Source organism: Talpa europaea, assembly GCF_964194135.1.
Source record: "Talpa europaea genome assembly, chromosome: 4".
In the NCBI taxonomy this organism is placed as follows: Eukaryota; Metazoa; Chordata; class Mammalia; order Eulipotyphla; family Talpidae; genus Talpa; species Talpa europaea.
Genome location: NC_140070.1, coordinates 9,905,715 through 9,924,521, shown reverse-complemented (window position 1 = coordinate 9,924,521; position 18,807 = coordinate 9,905,715). Strand labels below are relative to the sequence as shown.

Genomic DNA, 18,807 nt, shown 5'->3' with positions numbered 1-18,807 from the left:
GAGCTTTTTTTACCATCCGAGACTTGAATGTGAAACAGGAACCACACTGAGCTCTCTCTAGTCAAGGGCAGGTTTCTGGTTGCTGGTTGAGCAAAGGACGGCTCGTTTTGAGTTGGATGGTGACTAGAATTGGGGCAGGGGCACAGGAGAGCAGAAATAGTCTAGAAACTCGTGTCTCCTTTATTAATGTCTTTAGAATTGTTCAGATAAACAAGGTTGAGAGAAGTATGATCGGCTGAAACCCTGAAAATCTAGCTACAACTGTTTTACGTCTTGTCAATTTTTATTTTTATATCTATTTCAAACTAACAAAATTGAATAGAGAGTTGATAAAGGCAAGTCACCAGGACGAATGTCATTCAAAACAGCTGCTGGTGTTATTAACAGAAAACAATGAAAACAATAATGAAAGGAAACTATGCCCAAGGCAGGAGAGTGCTGATATGACATAAAAATGGCTGGGTGATACCAGGGATTGGGGGTGCTGGGAGGGGTTGGGGGGAAGGCAGGGCTGAAGAGTCAGAGCACAGGGGCTGTTTAGGCCAGTGAAACTATTTTGTCTGCTGCCATAACAGTGGATACTTGTCAATGTGCATTTGTCAGAATCCATGGGATGCACAACAGAATGAAGTACCAGAATGCAAACTGTGATGTTAGTTAATAAATATCAATGTTGGTTCATCCAACACTGGAACAAATGTACTGCACTATGCAAGATGTTCATAACAGGAGAAACTAGAAGGAGTAGAGATAGTATACGGATACCCTCTTCCTTTCTGCTTTCTCTATAAACTCAAAACTGGTGAAAAACACAAAAGGTTTATTATGAATTTTTAGAAACTTACTGATAGAGTTAATCTAATATAGATATTTCTTTATTTTTTAATATGGGTGTTTTGTTAAAAACAATCATAAATGTGTCTTGTTTGAACTTGACATTATGCTTCACAAAATCTTCACTAATAGCCCTCACCTCTAGGTAACATCAGACACAAATTCAGTGCAGATGAAGACTTGGCAGGACCTTCTGAGCCATAAACATTATGATGCAGTTTCTACCAGTTAATCTTTATGTGCTGTGCTTTCTATTATTACTTATCAAAAGGGAGAAACCAGAGTACAAAGGCAGGCACTTTATAGATAGTTATGCTGCAGAATTTAGAATCTCTTATCTGAATTCCATTGGTAAATTGATTCATGTCAATAGGTGCTCATTTAATAGTGTTCTACCAAATTTAGATAGTGAGATTTGTAGCACAGAGGATGTAGAGACATAGGAATTAAATTTCAAAACTGTGTAAGAATACAAGTGTTTTGAACTTGCAAAGAGGCTATTTCCAGGCAATAAGGATGCATGCTTTAAAATGCTAGGGAAAAAATAGTTTCTGATCCACTAGTGTAAGACTATGTTCCAATTCAATCAGCATATATATTATGTGTGCATTTCTGTTCTAATATAGTCTGTTAAATGATCATCATAATCTGTTTATCTCTACTCTTTGTAAGGCAACAATGTGTGAACTAAAAGGGAGAGAATGAAAATTATAAAATGGATAAAAGAAACATTAATGGATATTTAAGCTTCTAATCATTTGGACTGCAGATCTGTTCTAAATTAACAGTCCAAAGACACTTAGCAAACAAGTTCTAAATCAAAGGTTGCCTGCCCTATAAATCCACTCCGTGCCTTGGAGTAGAAATGAATTTGCACAGGAATGAAATTTTCCTTACTTAACTTCAGTAACTATAAATTCTTAGAAGCAAACATATTTTATTTATTGTCTTAGTTAGCTTGACACTTTCATAAAAGAAACAAACAAATAAAACTCAAGTGAGTTTTCAGGCTAGACTTACTCATTTTCTCATCCTTCCTAGCCTTTTCTCCCTTTCTTCACTCAATACGACTCCTTCCCAAAGGCTGATAGAGTCTCTTTATCAGGTTGAAATAATACCTATCCTCTGGTTGTATTAGCCTTCAAAAAACTGAAGATATCTTGGCTGTACTGAACACCAACTTGTCATTCTTCTACCCCAAAAGCTTCCTGTGCTATCTCAACACCTCCATAGATAAGGTGAAGCTCCCTGGACAGATTCTCACAGCTTCATAAACATAGCATTGCCTTTGAAAATTAATCTGTCTACTATTGCTTTCCCAGATGAAATCCAATTCAATTATTCTTGTCTATGCATTGTCACCAGAACACGCCATTTCCTTTGGGAACACTGTCACTGATAACCAATTAACTAACCAATAAATTTGCCACTGTGTAACATTAACTTCAAGGTACTAATTTCTCAACCGTGACATCATTTGTCCATGAGTTGCCTCCTAATATTTAGTATATTGTTTTCCCTTTTATATACTGTCAGAAAATAGGCACACAACTCATTTACTGACTTACCCATTTATACACCAGAACACTCCCATGCCATTAAATACACATACTTGAACTACATAAATAAATATGATCACATCTCAAAAACATACTGTTGAAAGTGAAAGGTAATGTCACCATTTTGACAAAAAAAAGCCAACAGTCAAAGCTGCACTATGTAATCTCTGGTGGTATGCTTACACGCCCAGATGTCATAAAAATAGAAACACAGGAATGAGGGTAATAAAACACAGAACTGCCAATTCACAAACTATGCATGCAAACACGAAATTCTCCTCTTCAACCCCTTCCTGTGAGCAAGTTCCCTGTGGTTTTGAATATCACCCCTCAACTTCTTCCTTTCTTTAAGTTTGATTTTATGTATTTATTTTCCTATACCACTGTTCACTTGGGGCAATATTTGATTTCTCCCCTCAGGTGTAGTTCCTGTAGTTCTCCCACCGCCACAGCACACGTGCCCATCCCCACAATCCCTTGTGCTCTTCCCTCTCCTGTCTTTTTTTTCTTTTTTTTCTTAAAGATTTTTTATTTATTTATACAAGAGCTGGGGTACAGGCCAGAGGCGTGGGAGGGTGAGAGGATTCACGAGAGACAGAGCAGGAAGCAGAACAGGCGGACAGACAGAAAGCACTGCTGAGGGGAGCAGTGGGTGAGACAGGAGAGGTCTGCTGCACCATATGGGTATCTCCCTGGCTGGCTGGGGATTGAACCTGCGCTGCAGAGGCTGTGGACAGCTTCAGAGCGCTGCACTCAACCCGCTGTACCACCGGGGAGGCCCTTCCCTCCTCCCCTGTGTTGTCCCATCTCCCTCTCTCTCCCCTGCTGTGTGCCTCAGATATGAGGTCAGCTGGCAAATTCTGTGTTTCCCCCCCCCCCACTGTCCCTCTTTGTTTCACCACATATGCAGGTCCTTCTATTTCAACTGTCTTTCTGCCTCTTCCCTTTCCATCGCTGTCTACTGCCTCAGTCCCCACTCTTACTGTTTCCTTACATACTCAGAGGCTTCCCTTCCAATAATTCCACATCTTACTTTGCTCCCTAACCCACCTAGTATATTGCCACCAGGTGCATCTTCTATAAGAATATGTAGACATCAAACTCCCACAGGTATCTTTTAGTGGTTCTTGAGAGATTTTAAGAAAAAGGTCACCTCTAGCCCGGCATATGTAATTCTCTTTACCAGTTCGGTCTTATTCAGGTCTGCTCCACTTCACACATGCTGCAGTCACACATCGAGCATGCTTTCTCTACACACGGATTTCAGCTATGTTTACATGCCTGATACATTCATGGGGTTTCCTCTCGAACACTGACCTATCTATCCTTCTATCTCTATAACCCAGCACAGCATTAGTAGTAGTATAGTAGCAGGCACACAGTAACCGCTTGTTGAATGACTGCATGAAACACAGCATATTGTTTAATACACTCGTTATATTACAAATATCTGGGTTTACCTGTACTCTTAAACATGCATTCCTTTTTTTTTTAAATCCCATTTCCTAATACAGTGTTATCCACATAGAGGACTCAACATAAATATCTCATCAATAAACACTACATAGATGTGACCAAGTATGCAAAAAGATAGTATGGTTTAATTATTTTTAAGTATCACTAGCTACATATTTTGGAGGCTATTAACCTACCTGAAACATCTCCCCATTCAGTGTAACATTTAAAGACCCTATAAATCCATACAAGGACAGAGTAAATCCAGTAGTCGCTAAATCCAGTAATCGCAAATGTGGCGGTGATTTTCAGGTAAGATGAAGGCAGCATAATGCCCTCTGTCTATACGCTGAGAAATGAGTGAGGCAGAAAAGAAAGTTTTTTTTTTTTATTTTTCAAAGCCAGGGTCAGAACAGAAATAAGATATAAATCAGGAAATGAGAATGGTGTTCAGAGGGTCAGACTTTGTGAAACACAGGCTTGGTGAATAATGGGAGAGAAACAAGAGAGAAGGCTGATGTAGAAGAAGGAGGTGGGAAACGTGCTCCAATCTGTCAGCAACTGAAAGTCACAGATAGTTTCTGGTCAGATGAATGAAAGATGCCGTTTAAAGCCTACTGGTGACATTGTACAGATTTTGGAAGAGTTGATACAAGAAAACTGGTAATGACACCACTGCCTTAAGTCACCCACACATGCAGAGTGAAGTGGATGAGGATGGCAGTGACAGCAATGAAGCCCAACTTACGCTGTCCCCCCCAATAATCAACAGAGCTTGGGTGTGATCGAGGGGACATAATTAGTAACCACAGTGTGATGTGCAGGCATCAGAGAATATGAGCCAATGCTTTCAGTAAATCATTAATAAATCTGGTAATTAACATAGAGTGATATAATTGTAATATATTAACCTATTAGAGTTCCCTTAGTTATAAATAGAGCAATATAAGATGAATCTAGATAAAATATTCTATTTTTTAAATTATATATATATTTTACATTATTCTTCCTTTTTGCACAATGCATGCTTTCTCCTCTCAGGTGTAGTCCCTGTGTAATTCCCACCACCCACTCACCCATGCACCATCACCACAGTCCCTTGTGCTCTTCCCTCCTGTTGTTATCCCTCTCCCTCCCCCTTCCCTTGCAGAATGTCTTTGATTAATAGTTTCCTGTTAATTTTGTTTTTTAATTTATTATAATTTTTTCCTGATCCCTTATTTGGTTCCCTTACATTCCTCCTATAAGTGAAACCATCCGATATTTTTCTTTTTCTTTCTGGTTTATTTCACTGAGCATAATCCCTTCCAGCTCCATTCATGTTGCTGTAAATGGCATGAGTTTATCTTTTTGATTGCTGAGTAATATTCCATTATATATATGGACCACATCTTCTAGATACAGTCATCTATTTTTGGGTTGTTTCCATACATTATCTATTATAAATAAGTGCCGCAATAAACATAGGTGTGCAGGGATCCTTTTGAACTAATGGATCTGCTGCCCAGAGACAAAGGCTGAGCTCAGAATGTGGGTCTCTAAGGGAGATGATCTGCGCAGACTCTGGACATGGACTCCTTGGCAAGGTGCTGCCTCCTCTTGTGTCAGCATGGATCTATCACAGCTGTCTGTAAAGTCTTTTCTTTCTCACTTGGGAGGGGACAGATCTCTGTCACATAAATGAGACTATTCCCCAGTTTTTTCTCTGTGTCCTTGGAAAATTAAGGCCTCTTGTCTGCCATACTAAGTAAAGCAGCACAAAGAGATTCCAAGGAAAAGGTGCTATTGACATGTCACATTATCAAGTCCCCAAAAATGAGGGTTTTCTCTAAAATTTTTGAAATCTATATCTTCGCTCATCAATGTATTTATACTTTTTGTTACCAACATTGGAATTACGTAGATTTTATCCACATGCCCATTCCATATGCACTGGCTATTCTAAAGAACTAAGGGCTACATCCTCACTTTGGGGCAGAAATCTCAGGTTTTAATTCAAAATGGTTCATCATAAACCAGTCACAGGCTCATCCCTGGCTGCTCTTTCTCTGTCCTATGTGATCAAATGAAGCATATGCTGCCACTTACCAATCTAAAAAATTAGGAAATATGAATAACAAATACTGCTTTGAATGTTAATTGGAAGAAAATTAAGAGAAAATTCTTTTATGCACTTAATGAACATTTAAGTATTCAATCCTTGTTGACATAGAAATATGAATAGCTTAACACAAGGAAATAGGTTGAAAAAAAGCAAGTAAAGTGCTGATAGATATAAAGCACTTTATATATTTATTTTTCTATCAAGGCTAAACTGTTTTTAGCTTTACCATCCTTTGTGAGTTTGTGAACCAGACTTCATGAATGTTACATCTGCTAGCTAAATGGTGATCTAAATATTGGTAGGATGTGTGTAAATCCACAGAAATATATATTTTTAAAGATTTCTTTATTTATGCATAGAAGAACTGGGGTGTAGGCTCGTGATGTTAGGGGTGAGAAGATTCACCAGAGAGAGAGTGGGGAGCAGAACAGGTGGATCTACTGAAATACACTGCTGAGGGAAGCAGCAGGCAAGACAGGATAGGTCTGCTGTGCCATGTGGGTCACATCCCTGGCCAGGGATCAAACTTGGGCCATGGTGGCATAGTGCTGAAACTTAACCCCTAGGCCATCAGAGAGGCCCCAGAAACACTTCTTTTATAGTGGGAGCTACATTGTCAATAAAATGGGCTTCCTTGTTTCAGCTGAATTTTATTTGCACACTATTAAAATTGTCTTATATTCAATGCAAAGTTTACTAGAGCAAAAATTCTTTTAATGAAAGTAATTTAATTGGAAGTAATTTCATATTAGAATAGAATGCAGGACAAAACCAGATTTATTTCATACTCACTGTGGCAGTGTTGCTGGCAGGGAACGTCTAATAATTGAATGAACTTGTCTGTAAACATCCAGTTTAGACATGCACCGGCAGGAGGTGTGATTGGCAAAACTGATGGTTACTGGTTTGGGGCCTTGAGAGAGAGGCACTGTAATTTCAAACAACTACAAAGAAGGGACAAAAAAAGGGAAAAAATTACATAGATGTTATAGTATAAAGCATTTTTATGGTAAGTCTTGGAATCCAAAAAGAGTGACATTAACTCTTGATGATTACGTATTGTTGCATAACATATCCAGGGCACAAAGTTCTTAATGATTACGATGTAAAATCTGTTCTTGCTTCTAATCAGCATTGTATCAGAATAATAAATAGTACCCATGCTTATGTCACTATTAAAAGTATAACTGGGCCTCCCCGGTGGCGCAGCGGTTGAGAGCTGGGTTGCGAAGCTGCCCGCGGCCTCTGCGGCGCTGGTTCGATCCCCGGCTGCTCCCCGGCCACCAGAGGAGGGTCCCACATGGCGCGCAGACCTCTCCTGCCGCCCGCTGCTCCCCTCAGCAGTGTACTTCACTCCTTCTGCCTGCTCTGCTCCCCGCCCTGGCTCTGGTGAATTCTCTCACCCTCCCATGCTTCTGACTGTACCCAGTGCATGTATAAACAAAAACAAACAAACAAACAAATAAATAAATAAAACATGCCTCTATAAAAAAAAATCTTTAAAAAAAATAAAAAAATAAAAGTATAACTGAATTCTGATGATCAAGGAATGATTACAGAGCAGAGATGTGACAGACACTACGTTTAAGGAAAAGAATTGTTTCAGAGTCCTAAATTATTTGATAACAAAGTTCGTAATATTCCAGGATTTTAAAAGTTGCATAGATATAAATATCTTTGTGATGTTTGCGTGAGCTTTGGTCCACAACCTGGAAACATTTGGTGAAGACCTATTTTGTGAAAATTGAATATCTAGACATAAATTATATAGATGTAAAACTGATTTTCATTCCAACTTAATTTTTTACTCACAGTAGTTTTACATTTATCTGAGATCTTTTATAAATTTAAATAAAGGGACAATAAACACACTCATTATTTAATAGTTAACACTGTGTTTCTACTATCTTGATATGGCATTATGAAAATTATGAACTTTAAGGTAAGGCATTTTACAAGATTATGCATTAGAGTCTCAAATGTTAGTTTAAGTAAAATTCCTATTCTGAATGCCTTACTTATGGAGAATTTCAGTTCTCTTTCTTCTCCAAGAACAACTTTTAAATTGAACATGTTAATAAATTATTCATTAAAACTAAGTGGATTTAATTCTTAATTTACTTAAAATCAGAATTACATCAGTTATAACAGTGAAAGTGAAATCCTGGTCATTCACTGTTTGATAAGATCAGTTTGTAGTAGTTAAACTGCGGTTGAGCCAAGTGTTATTTGGAAGCGCCTGGAATCTAAGCTGTGCTAACAAAGATGACATACTGCAGAGCCTTGTCATTCAGCCCCTTGCTGTAATTTCATGCCTACACTTGACGATCACTGAATGTACTTAGGAAATAGAATGGGTTGCCAATTTTGTCCACACCTTGGGAGAGATTTATTTAAATGGAAGAATTAAAGAATTAAAATTGATTAGAAAGTTGTGATTGAAATCTTGGATATTTTTAGTTGGGCATGAATTCGTGGGTGTGATCAGTTGGTGAGAACATTCTGAATGAAAAGAGAAAATGTCTCATAACAGAAAGCTGGGGGATAGGCATATTTAGAGGTGAAAAAAATGCCAATGTCCTAGTAAATAGGGAAGAGGTATCAGGTGAAGATGGAGAAACAAGAGGGGGTGTTGCAAAGTCAGGGGAAGGCAGTGGAGAACATCCCAGAGGCACAGGGCCAAGTAGCTCAGGGATTTCAAACTTGAGAAGGATTGAGAGGATCCAACTGGGAACCCGAAGTAGCTCTAAGGGCTGGGGCAGGGTGGGGGCTGCGGACGAGGGGGCGGTGCAGGTGAGGAGACCAGAAAGCCCCACATGCCAGGAAGAAAAGGTTCACAGGGTCAGGCCACAAAGAACACTTCTGCTTACAGAGCACATGTCATCACTGCAGGATTCGACACTGACTTAAGTGACACAGCAGGTGAGAGCCTGGCACTCAGGACACAGCATTACTTGTGATAACAGCAATAAGGGAAGGGTTCAAGATGGCTCCAGCCCTGCACCTCAGCGCACCTTTCCTGGTCTCCATGATGGCCACCTGCACCAGACGCCAGCTGGCAGCTTTCCAAAGAGAAAGGAGCTCACAAGGAGCAGTGTCAGAGTTCAGGGACGGACTGCAGCTATTCTGGGGTGAATGACGTCCACAGCCAGGGCGTCCCAAGTGACGTACATGTGTTCAGGAACTGGGGCTTGAAAGAAAGTACTAGTGAAATGGAGGACAGTTAAAAGCATGTCAGGAAAGTGTATTTCTGAAAAGACAAGCCTGGTTCTGCGCTTTCAAAAGGCGGGAGAAATTTGTGTTGGTAATACACTGACTAAAAGCATAAAGACACAAGAAGCACACACACACCCCAAAAAAAAACTGCTTAGAGAAATGTTTTAGCTTGTAAGTTGAAGGCTTTGATAAGTGCTAAAACTTGTACAGTTTGAGAGGCAAATGCAATTTAATTAAAGGAAAGGAAAATTCAAATTATCGATGCTTCCTATCTTTTGTGTCTGAGGTGTAGGCAATTGCTGAGCTAAATTTAGTCAGTAATTACATCATGAGGAATAAACTGAAAATTAAAATAAAACCCTTTTTCTTGCCTTGAAACACATCCTTCATCTCCAAATTTTGACCTGAGATTTTCAAGCAGCTTCTTAACGTTTTTACTTGACTGCGTCATTGAGGGAAAAGGTATTAGAGTCCAGAGAAAGGTGCCTTTGACCAATTTTAAAAGCAGAAGGGTTCTTGGTAATTGAGGTTTATTCATCTTTCAATTTCAGGAAAAGGGGCATCATCTACCGAGTAATGTGCAGAAGGGCATGGCTGAACCCTAGTTCTTATCACCCATGAAAGGAGTGCCATTCATTCTCCAATTTTTCTGCACTGGCTTTAAATATACTTTTAAATATACTTTCTTCATTTAAATGACTAAAGGAGATTTTTCTACTACTGTTTTAAGTTTAGTGAATTCTATTGTCTTGTTTATAGACTAATTCATGAATGTCAGGTTTAATTCCTATGTCTACTGGCCCTTTTTTCCTAATCAGAGTATGTGCCTAGAAAATGTAAACCTCTTGAACTAAAAAAAAAAAAAAAAAAATCAGAATTACACTATCAAGTCACATGTCCCCCTCCCCAAAGAAACACGTACACTTTTCAAATACCTGGCAACTTCCCCTTCCCTGCTAGAAACACAAGAATAAGCAAGAGTTTAGTCTTATGAAACAGACACTGCATTTTGTGATGACTTGGGAAATTTGTTTACCTTTCTGCACATCCATTTGTTTATCTATAAAATAGGGATTATAAGACTGGAGATTGTCTGGGGTCTGGTTCTCATCTCCCTGCTACCTGTACCCTCGTCATCACCCCAGACATTTGTTAAAATATTATGATTTTTTAATTTCTCTTAAAAATCTTTCTCTGTTTAGTTTTCAATAACTATTAATTGAGAACCTATAAAATGCGATGTGCCAAGCCCTTTTCCAGATTTTTAGGTTAACAGTTATCAAGGATTCTTGCCCTTATATGAAACTCGTAGTAAAATAAAACTAACAGTGAGAGTGAATTAGAAAAACATATAGAATTAAATATCTTCCTACGTGGACATAGATACTATTCCAGAATATTTACAATATCAAATAATTTACCTTGAATGCTATTGGTGAGCAAGAATCTGCAGTTTAACTTAATTATGAAATCTGTGCTTGCCATTATATAAAGGTTTGCATGAGTGCAGTAGCCAGAATTCTCTATCAAGAGTTAAGGTATATCCAGACACATCTGTGTTTGAAATGATAAATATATTCTTTATATTTTAACAAAATAAAAGTCCTAATACTATTATCATACTATTATGTGCTTTAATGTATATAGAATAGTATTTCATATTTTAGAGTTAAGCTTATACAGTGCAAATTTTATCTAGTATGTTGAGCATTAGTAATAATTTCAAATATATATGTGTTCTTAGCCAATACCAATTGATGATAATTATCATGTGACATTTTGAATATGATTTTCCAAAAATTATTTTGTTAAAACATGAACTGCAAATAATATTAGCTTGTATTATATTTAGCATCTAAATATTAGTAATATTCATTATGGGGATTGAAGCTTATTATCAGTATAGGCCTATTAAAAGATTTGCTCATTTGGAGAAGATCAAAAGCATTTACATAAAGAGCGCATAATCAAGACTGGACATCTTTACAAAATCTGATTGTGTATTCTGCAAAACTGTAGTAAACAGGAGGGAATGGCAAGAATTCCGACTAACAGGTTCCCAGTTGTTATGTACTGGAATTCTTTAACAAGAATATGTAATAGTCAATTCTCACCCACAAGAATGGACTTCACATTTTGAAACCCACATTTTGAAACAATAGGTTGTTGATACCAACATAGCAACAGTCGTGAAGCAATAAAACCAAGTCATTCTTATCTTGCAGGCTATTCAAGAAAAAAGGTGTAGAACTTCCTACTGAGAAGATCCTGGGATGTAGTTTCCCACTCAGTTCAAGAGAAATGTTTCTGTGGACACAATTATGATGCAAAGATTCCTTCCTTTACATCTTTATGCCCCAATAGACAACCAGTTTCTTTTCGGAGCATGATATCTCACCACCATATTTAATTTAATGTTCTAATATTATTTATAATTGTAAAATAAGAGAAAAACCACATTAAATTGAAGGACTAATCCCTAAAAATAGGAAAAAGTGAAAAATGAGGGTTCACTGTTAGCATTTCAAGTGAGAAGACCAACCACATGACCAGCCATCAAGACTCCTGGATCTTTAAATTGGCTCTGGGAAGACCAGGGAATAGCAGGTCCTATCAAATTTACACCTAATCATAACATATTATTATAGACAAAGTGTATACTTGCCACATAAAATGTAACAGTGCTGCAATTATAATGAAGATTTAAACTCAGAAGTCATAGAAATACTGAATACAATATGCAGTGAAATTCTAGATTAATTTTTTTTCTTAAGGCAATTGTTATTTTTAAGGAAATTTATAATAACTAGTATTGGCACAGAGTTCTTTTCTTACATCTGGATGAAACCTGATTTGCAACGACTGTGCTCGCCCAATATTAATTAACTAAAGATTCAGAAAAATTCACATTCCATTTGTTGAATACACATGCATGTAATAAATTAATCTTTCAGAATGCCCCAGTGTTCTCTTTAATTAATGAAAAGTTATCTCTGCTGTGCAAAATAATCGTCTCATTTGCATTGGAAAGTGGCACAATTTTCTGTGGCTTAAATATATTTTGCTATAAAAGAAAATTTCATAAAATAGTTTCATTCAAATATAACCTGGAATGCTTTTGTGTATATCTATGCTTATTTCTTTATGAAATAATAAATAAAAATAGCTATTTATTTTTAGTATGGCAACTATTTCTTTTTAATCTGTTCATGTAAATTGGAGTGAGCTGGTAGAAACCTAGGTCCAATAAAGAGCTGGTTCCTTCAATCTGGGACTAAAAAACACAGCACAAAGACTTAGTTTCCTGAATTCTACTACTAAGATTTCCAAGGAAGCCTCATAGAGTTAGTAGTTTTTTAATTCATTCCTATCTTGGTAAAAGTCTGTAAGGTAAATAATGACATTTAAATAACTGTGTTATCCAGCTGTTTGCCTGGGAAGATGACTCTCCTCACTTCCTTCAGTCATCAAATAATTTACATTGTGCAAAATCCGTTTTCTAATTTTTGGTTATAGTTCTTAAGTATACAATTTCTATTAAGATAATACACAGACAGCATATGTTTATGAAAGAGGTCAGAAAGGCATCTCTCCCAATGACCTTCTCAGAGCCACTTAGCTATTGGGGGGAGGACTCTGAAGCAGTTGTTATTGATTAGTTCACTTTGGAATGTTCAGTGCATATGGTTTTACTTTTCAGCTGACTTTAGTTTGCTCACATTCTGATAACCTGCCTTTGACTGAGCTCCATAAAACATTTCCATGAAGTTTCTGTAAGAAACAGGATTTACATTACTTAAAGTACATTGTCCTTACAATTTATATGAAAAGTCACCAATAGGTGACTTTTGTTGCTCAAAGATGTGTCTGGAACTCCTTTAATGAAACAAAAACTTTTTTTTTTTTACTTGCAGAAAATAGAGCAGTAAGAAACTTCCTTTCTATGTTTAAAAAGAACTCATCACATTTATTTTAGCTTGATAATATAATAAATGGAATAAACTCAGAAAAAGATGTCATTTAAGAATTAGCTTTTTCAAAGTGCAGTAAGAGTAAAATGTTAAACAGAAATGGAAACATTGTCTTCTGGAATTTCAAGTGTTACTCTGGCTTGCTGTGTAAGCCTCAATAGCCCCATCCACAAACCTTTGCACTGATATTTCTTCTTCGCAACACTTTAGACTACTTTTAATTACTTGATAAATGTGGATTCCCCCTGCTAAATTGTAAGCTCCATCAGTGCATCACTGTGAACTCAAGAGACAGCAGCGTGAGAAGCACCTGAAGGGTTCTCCAAGCACACTTAATGCATTAGATTCTTCAGATGTGGAGTAAAGACTCTCCTTGGCATGGATTTTGATTTTCTCTTCTGACACATGATTCTCTAAGTATTAACAACCACACCAGGGCTGGAGCCATCATTTGTCAATGGGATGTTTTCCAGTAAATCTCCATGTAAAGATCCAGCTGGCACTCTGTAATTCTAGAATTGTCTGCCCCACCTTTTTCTGCTATCCCCACTTAAATACCTCTCAGATCTTCAAAACCAGCAGATTCAAAACTTTACTGTTGCCTCTGTTCCCTTTTATTGTGTTATTTTTTCTATTTAGTGCCAAGTGTTTACATGTGGCCACTACTGTGCTGTGCCCTTGGGCAATAGCCACAGACAACCTCTGGTTTCATGGCACTCAGAACTCCGGAGTTAAAACAATCTGACGAGCAGGAAAGGTAAAGATGCTAAAAATGGGGAGGAAAGAAAGTCATCAGAGCATGAGAGAGGATGCCAGGCAAGTAACATTTTTTTTAAAGATTTTTTATTTATGCATACAAAAGCTGGGGTACAGGCCAGAGATGCGGGGGTGAGAGGATTCACCAGAGACAGAGTGGGGAACAGAACAGGCAAACTGACTGAAATGCACTGCTGAGGGGAGCAGCAGGCAGACAGGAGAGATCTGCTGCGTCATGTGGGTTGCGCCCTGGCCAGCAGGGGATCGAACTGGTGCTGCAGTGGTTTCGGATTGCTTCATAGTGCGGTGCTTAACCCCTTACACCACTTGGGAGGCCCCGGGCAAGTAACATTTAAGTATAGTCCTAAGGACTGTCCACAGTAGGAATTAGCTAAGAGTGAGTGAGTGTGAGTGAGTGTGAGAGTGTGTTTGTGTGTGTATGTGTGTAAGATGCTTCAAATATACAGTACAGCACTCAGAAGTGCCTCAGGGGCAAGATACATTGACATAGTTTAAGGAGCAAAAGAGTTTGGGCATGGTGGACAGGAAAATTTGAGGGAAAGAGCAATGCCATTTGTAGCATTTAATAAAGATTTAGGTAGAAATCAGATGATGAAAGTCCAGTAATAGATGTTAAAAGACTTAACCTGAAGAAGGGCAGCATTCAAAATATTTAACAACTCAGAACACTTGTGTCAGCCAGTCAGTCACTAAATGAGGTATGCAATTAAAAAAGACCAGCGTATGAATACACTCGCTGACGCTGGCTCAGTCTCAACAAATGCAATGTTACAGTAAGTTGTTTGCAGTATCTGATTTATCATTTAGAAAAGAAAAAGGTCACTGCTAACACATCACCAATGGATTGGAGGAAGTGAGAATAGGCTACGAAGCCAGTCAGAAGACTGGTGCAGGTACAGTGTCCAGGTGGGAGGTGAGTGTGGTCTAGACCAGAGTCTAGGGCAGCAGAATTGACACTGGGGTAGATTCTAGAAGTGTTTTCAAGGCTTAACAGGAATTACTGATTGGGCTTAAGTGAAAGGAAGAATAACTTGGATTCACCAAGTTTCATTAATTGAAACAGAATACTGGGAAAAAGAAAAGGATTTATTAGCTTGAGAGGGCAGGGTGTGTGGGAAATAGGTTATAACTCCGGTGTGATGCAGATCGACTTTGACCTGTCAGAGCAAAAGTCAAGTTTTAGGTTTGACTAGGTGGTTTGGAGGTCACTCTAGGAGTCTGCACTGGAAATGGAGATTAGGATGCGCTTATCAGGAAGAGCACAGAATGAAGAGAAAAGGAGGAGACTAAGGAGAGAGTGTGAAGTCACAGAAGACAGCGTCTTGAGAACCAGGTACCTGTTTTCAAGCCACTTCAAATTTTTAGTTCCAAAAATCTGTGTATCTTTAACACATTGAGATGCTAAAATGAATACTGCTCAGATGTTATTAATAATGACACATAAATGTAAAGACACTACAGTTTTGTAGACCAGAATTTTTAAGATATGCAAATATTGCAACTATCAAGCTATCAAAAGGCATCAAATCTTGAAGCAACATGAACAATCAGGAAACAGAGACTTCAACAATTTTATAGGAAGTTCTGATTTTTCATGGGATCAGATGATTACGAGACAGCTGATAAAATTAATATTATCAACATTAAAACTCTATTATAAAGGTAATACTAAAATCTGTGAAGTGTGGAGGTAAAAGAACTGACTCCCTATGCTCTAAGGTAGACTTAGTTTCTTATGAAAAGGAAACACTGTATTTGGATTTTAAGTAATGAGGACACTGGATCAAATTCTATTTCACCAATATGTACTTTAAACTTAGCACTAAATATTCTTCCTAGCCCTTCAGACTTTAATTTCTAAAGCCCAAACCTTCTAAAGCCTTGAACTTGAAAGAAGAGTTTGTATGTTATTGAATAATTACCCTTGAATAAGGACTTTCATGCTGATACCAATTAAGTGAATATGAGACCTAATTAGACCAACACAGAGAATAAACTCAATGGTCGTAGGAAAACCAGTAAAGAAGGCTAAATTTATTTATTCTGTTTTAACTATGTACATTTTGTTTCCCAAGTTTAGATTTTACCTGAAGGGTCTCCTGCTATTTAGCTGACACATATGTAATGTAAACATGTATTTGGTATAAACCCGAAGTAAGTGAATAGAGTGTGTACTTTTCCTCATATTAACTACAATAAGAAAAAGGCAGAATTAGCTCTTATCTATTCAACAGCTATTTTTAAAAAGGTTGAGCTAAAATATATAGCATACTCTTTCATTGGGCATATGGTGTTTACTTATTAAAAAGTTACACAGGTGAGTTAATAATTTGATTATTTTAAAAATCTGGTTTTATTATTATTATTATTAAAATTATTACTATTATTTTAAAAATCTGGTTTTTATTATTATTAAAATCTGGTTCAACAGATAAGGCCTAGGAGGGCAGCTGTGAATCCCTGATACTGATGAATACAAACTGTAGTTTATGGTTCTAAACAATAGTAAAGGCTTTGAAAGAAAAGCATGTCACACTGTAAAGTATTCAAACAAAATAATGGGTCTAATAAAGGAGGCCAGAAAAATAACCATCAAGGACTTCCTTGAGACATGCAATACTTGACTTGAGATCTGAAGAATTTGAGCCTTAGCAAGGAGAATAGAGGCCAGGATGACTTCAGGGCGTGTACAAAGTTCTGGATAGAGGGAGCAGAATGGTCACCAGGGACTGAAGGACCAGAAGCAAGAGAGAGTTGTGTTAGATGATTCCACAGAGGAAAGCAGAGGTAGACGTTTGGGCTGTGGTGAAAATTTTGGTCTTATTCTAAAAGCCCAGGGAAATCAATGAAAGACCTTTATGCCAGAGACTGTTGACATCTGATGATGTTAATTCTAAAGGACAAAGGACAGTTGCGAACAGGGAGCCAGATGGTGATGCCATTCCAACTCATTAAAAATAGCTTGGAGAAAACTTTCAAGTCACCAGGGTTTTGTCTTTTAGGGGGAAATTTGCATCAGCCCAGCCGGCAGTTCTCCCAACATTGCTGAGCAGAGGCTGGGCACACAGCGACTGGAACAACACCCCAAGATTGTTGCCAACACATAAGCATGCCTCTGAGAGCCCACCTCCTCTCTGTGGAAGTTCAGGCTGCTCTGTACATCTGCTCTGAAAATCCTGGGTCCAAATTGAACCCTAGCATGTTCTTCGGTTCTATTATTTAGAAGCTTAAGATCTAATGGGATGGATTTTACAGGCAATTCAGAGTACTTGGGATTTGATGTGAGGATTATTTCCTTTGCTTTTTTTTTTTTTTTGAGGGTAGAGTTTTATGAATTTTTTCCAAGTTATGTTTATGGATGTAAAGGAGTTTATAGGTTCCAACCTCTAGAAATATATACTTTATATTTAGTGTGCTAGTTTATTTCAATGCAATATGACTGATTCACAGAACACATACGTGTACTTGTATATTTTGAATCCATAATTTATGCTCTCTATAGTCAAAAGACCATCATTTAAAGGTTTTTCATTGTCAAATGAATGTGTTTATTCTTAAAGATTACAGTGTGTGCATATGATAAGTAATAAGTATATACACAAATGTGTATACATATGGATATACACATTTATAGCACATACACACATACATATACAGACACACATATGTATGTATATTTTTTATGTTCTCCACTTGGCTTTGCTATCATTCTATGAAACAGAGGTCATAAAGCATCAGTTACTTTCTCTGCAACATTATTTCATCAAAACCATGAATCATTGCAAAATTAACTTCATTCCCTACAGGAAATACAATCAGTTTTAAATGAATTCATGCTATTTTTAAAGGACCGGCATTTAGGCAAAAAAAACTGCTCAAGTTGAAGGGTTCTGATGGGGAGGGCGCCCAGGCAGAGCGAACACCTACCGTCTTGCTGAGGTAACTTGTGCTGGTGTTCATGCACTGTAGCCCCTCGCTGTTGCAGCAGCCCCCACATCTGTAGACGGACACACATGGAGGTTTAAAGAAGGTGTTTGTGGCTGCTCCAAACTCCTTCCCCACATCTATACACACCTCACGTGGCATGCATTGAGTCTTTCTCCACTCATTATCAATACCTGTCGAGTCATAGGGAAGTCCATAAGTTATAGAGAAGCCACGAAGGGGAAAAGGCCATGACAGTTGAAGTCACACACATTTGATTTCAGATGTTAAGATCAAAGTATAATACACAACTTTAACGAAATAGTCGGCAGGATTATAAATGGCACTGTGAACTGGAAAACCATGCACTTAACCGAGCAGCCAGAGATGTTTTCTACAACAGACTTATTTCTGATAACCAGCTTAAAGAGGATCATGTTTTCTGGAAATTATACCCATATCCTACAGCACCTAGGCTGGTTTTCTTTACTCAAGAAATGAAAATGTAAATATAGATTGTTTGCAAGACTTGCAGAGGGTGAGTCATGCCAGTTTGTTACAGTATATACTGTTTTTGTGGTCTCAAAGCAAACATCAACAGTTTCATTGCATTCTTCTTTTTAAATCCAGATGTAAGTGAGAAGATGCCCATGGTCCTGGATTCAAAGATTATTTCCAGGCAGGCTATTTACAACTTTGGGTAATGGCAGGGTGGTAGCTACTTGAAATGTTGGAGTATTTTCCATCAGCTGGGACGTTGGCCCGAAATACGATTTTTTAGGACAGTAAAATTTTCCTATTCTTCTCTAATTCTCTTTTTGGAATTTTATTTCCAGTGAGGTAGTTGCTTACTTCTAACACTGCTGACTCCTAAATACACAAATGATGTACTTCATAAATGTTCCATTTTATTTCTCCTCTATTTCTCTTAACATAAAAATTTTGGAGTAAAGGGGCATAAACTATT

The 18,807-nt window shown here is 37.7% G+C and overlaps 1 protein-coding gene across 1 annotated transcript in view; it reads right to left on the bottom strand.

The window, feature by feature from the left end:
• The window catches only part of VEGFC (vascular endothelial growth factor C), a gene marked incomplete at both ends in the record, with an annotated part of 80,612 nt that overhangs the window by 6,404 nt on the left and 55,401 nt on the right, over positions 1 to 18,807 (bottom strand). Inside the window, 2 exons of the mRNA XM_084231439.1 lie at positions 6,745 to 6,896; positions 17,844 to 18,034. Coding sequence (XP_084087565.1) covers positions 6,745 to 6,896; positions 17,844 to 18,034 — 343 coding nt within the window. The remainder of the gene's footprint in view (positions 1 to 6,744; positions 6,897 to 17,843; positions 18,035 to 18,807) is intronic.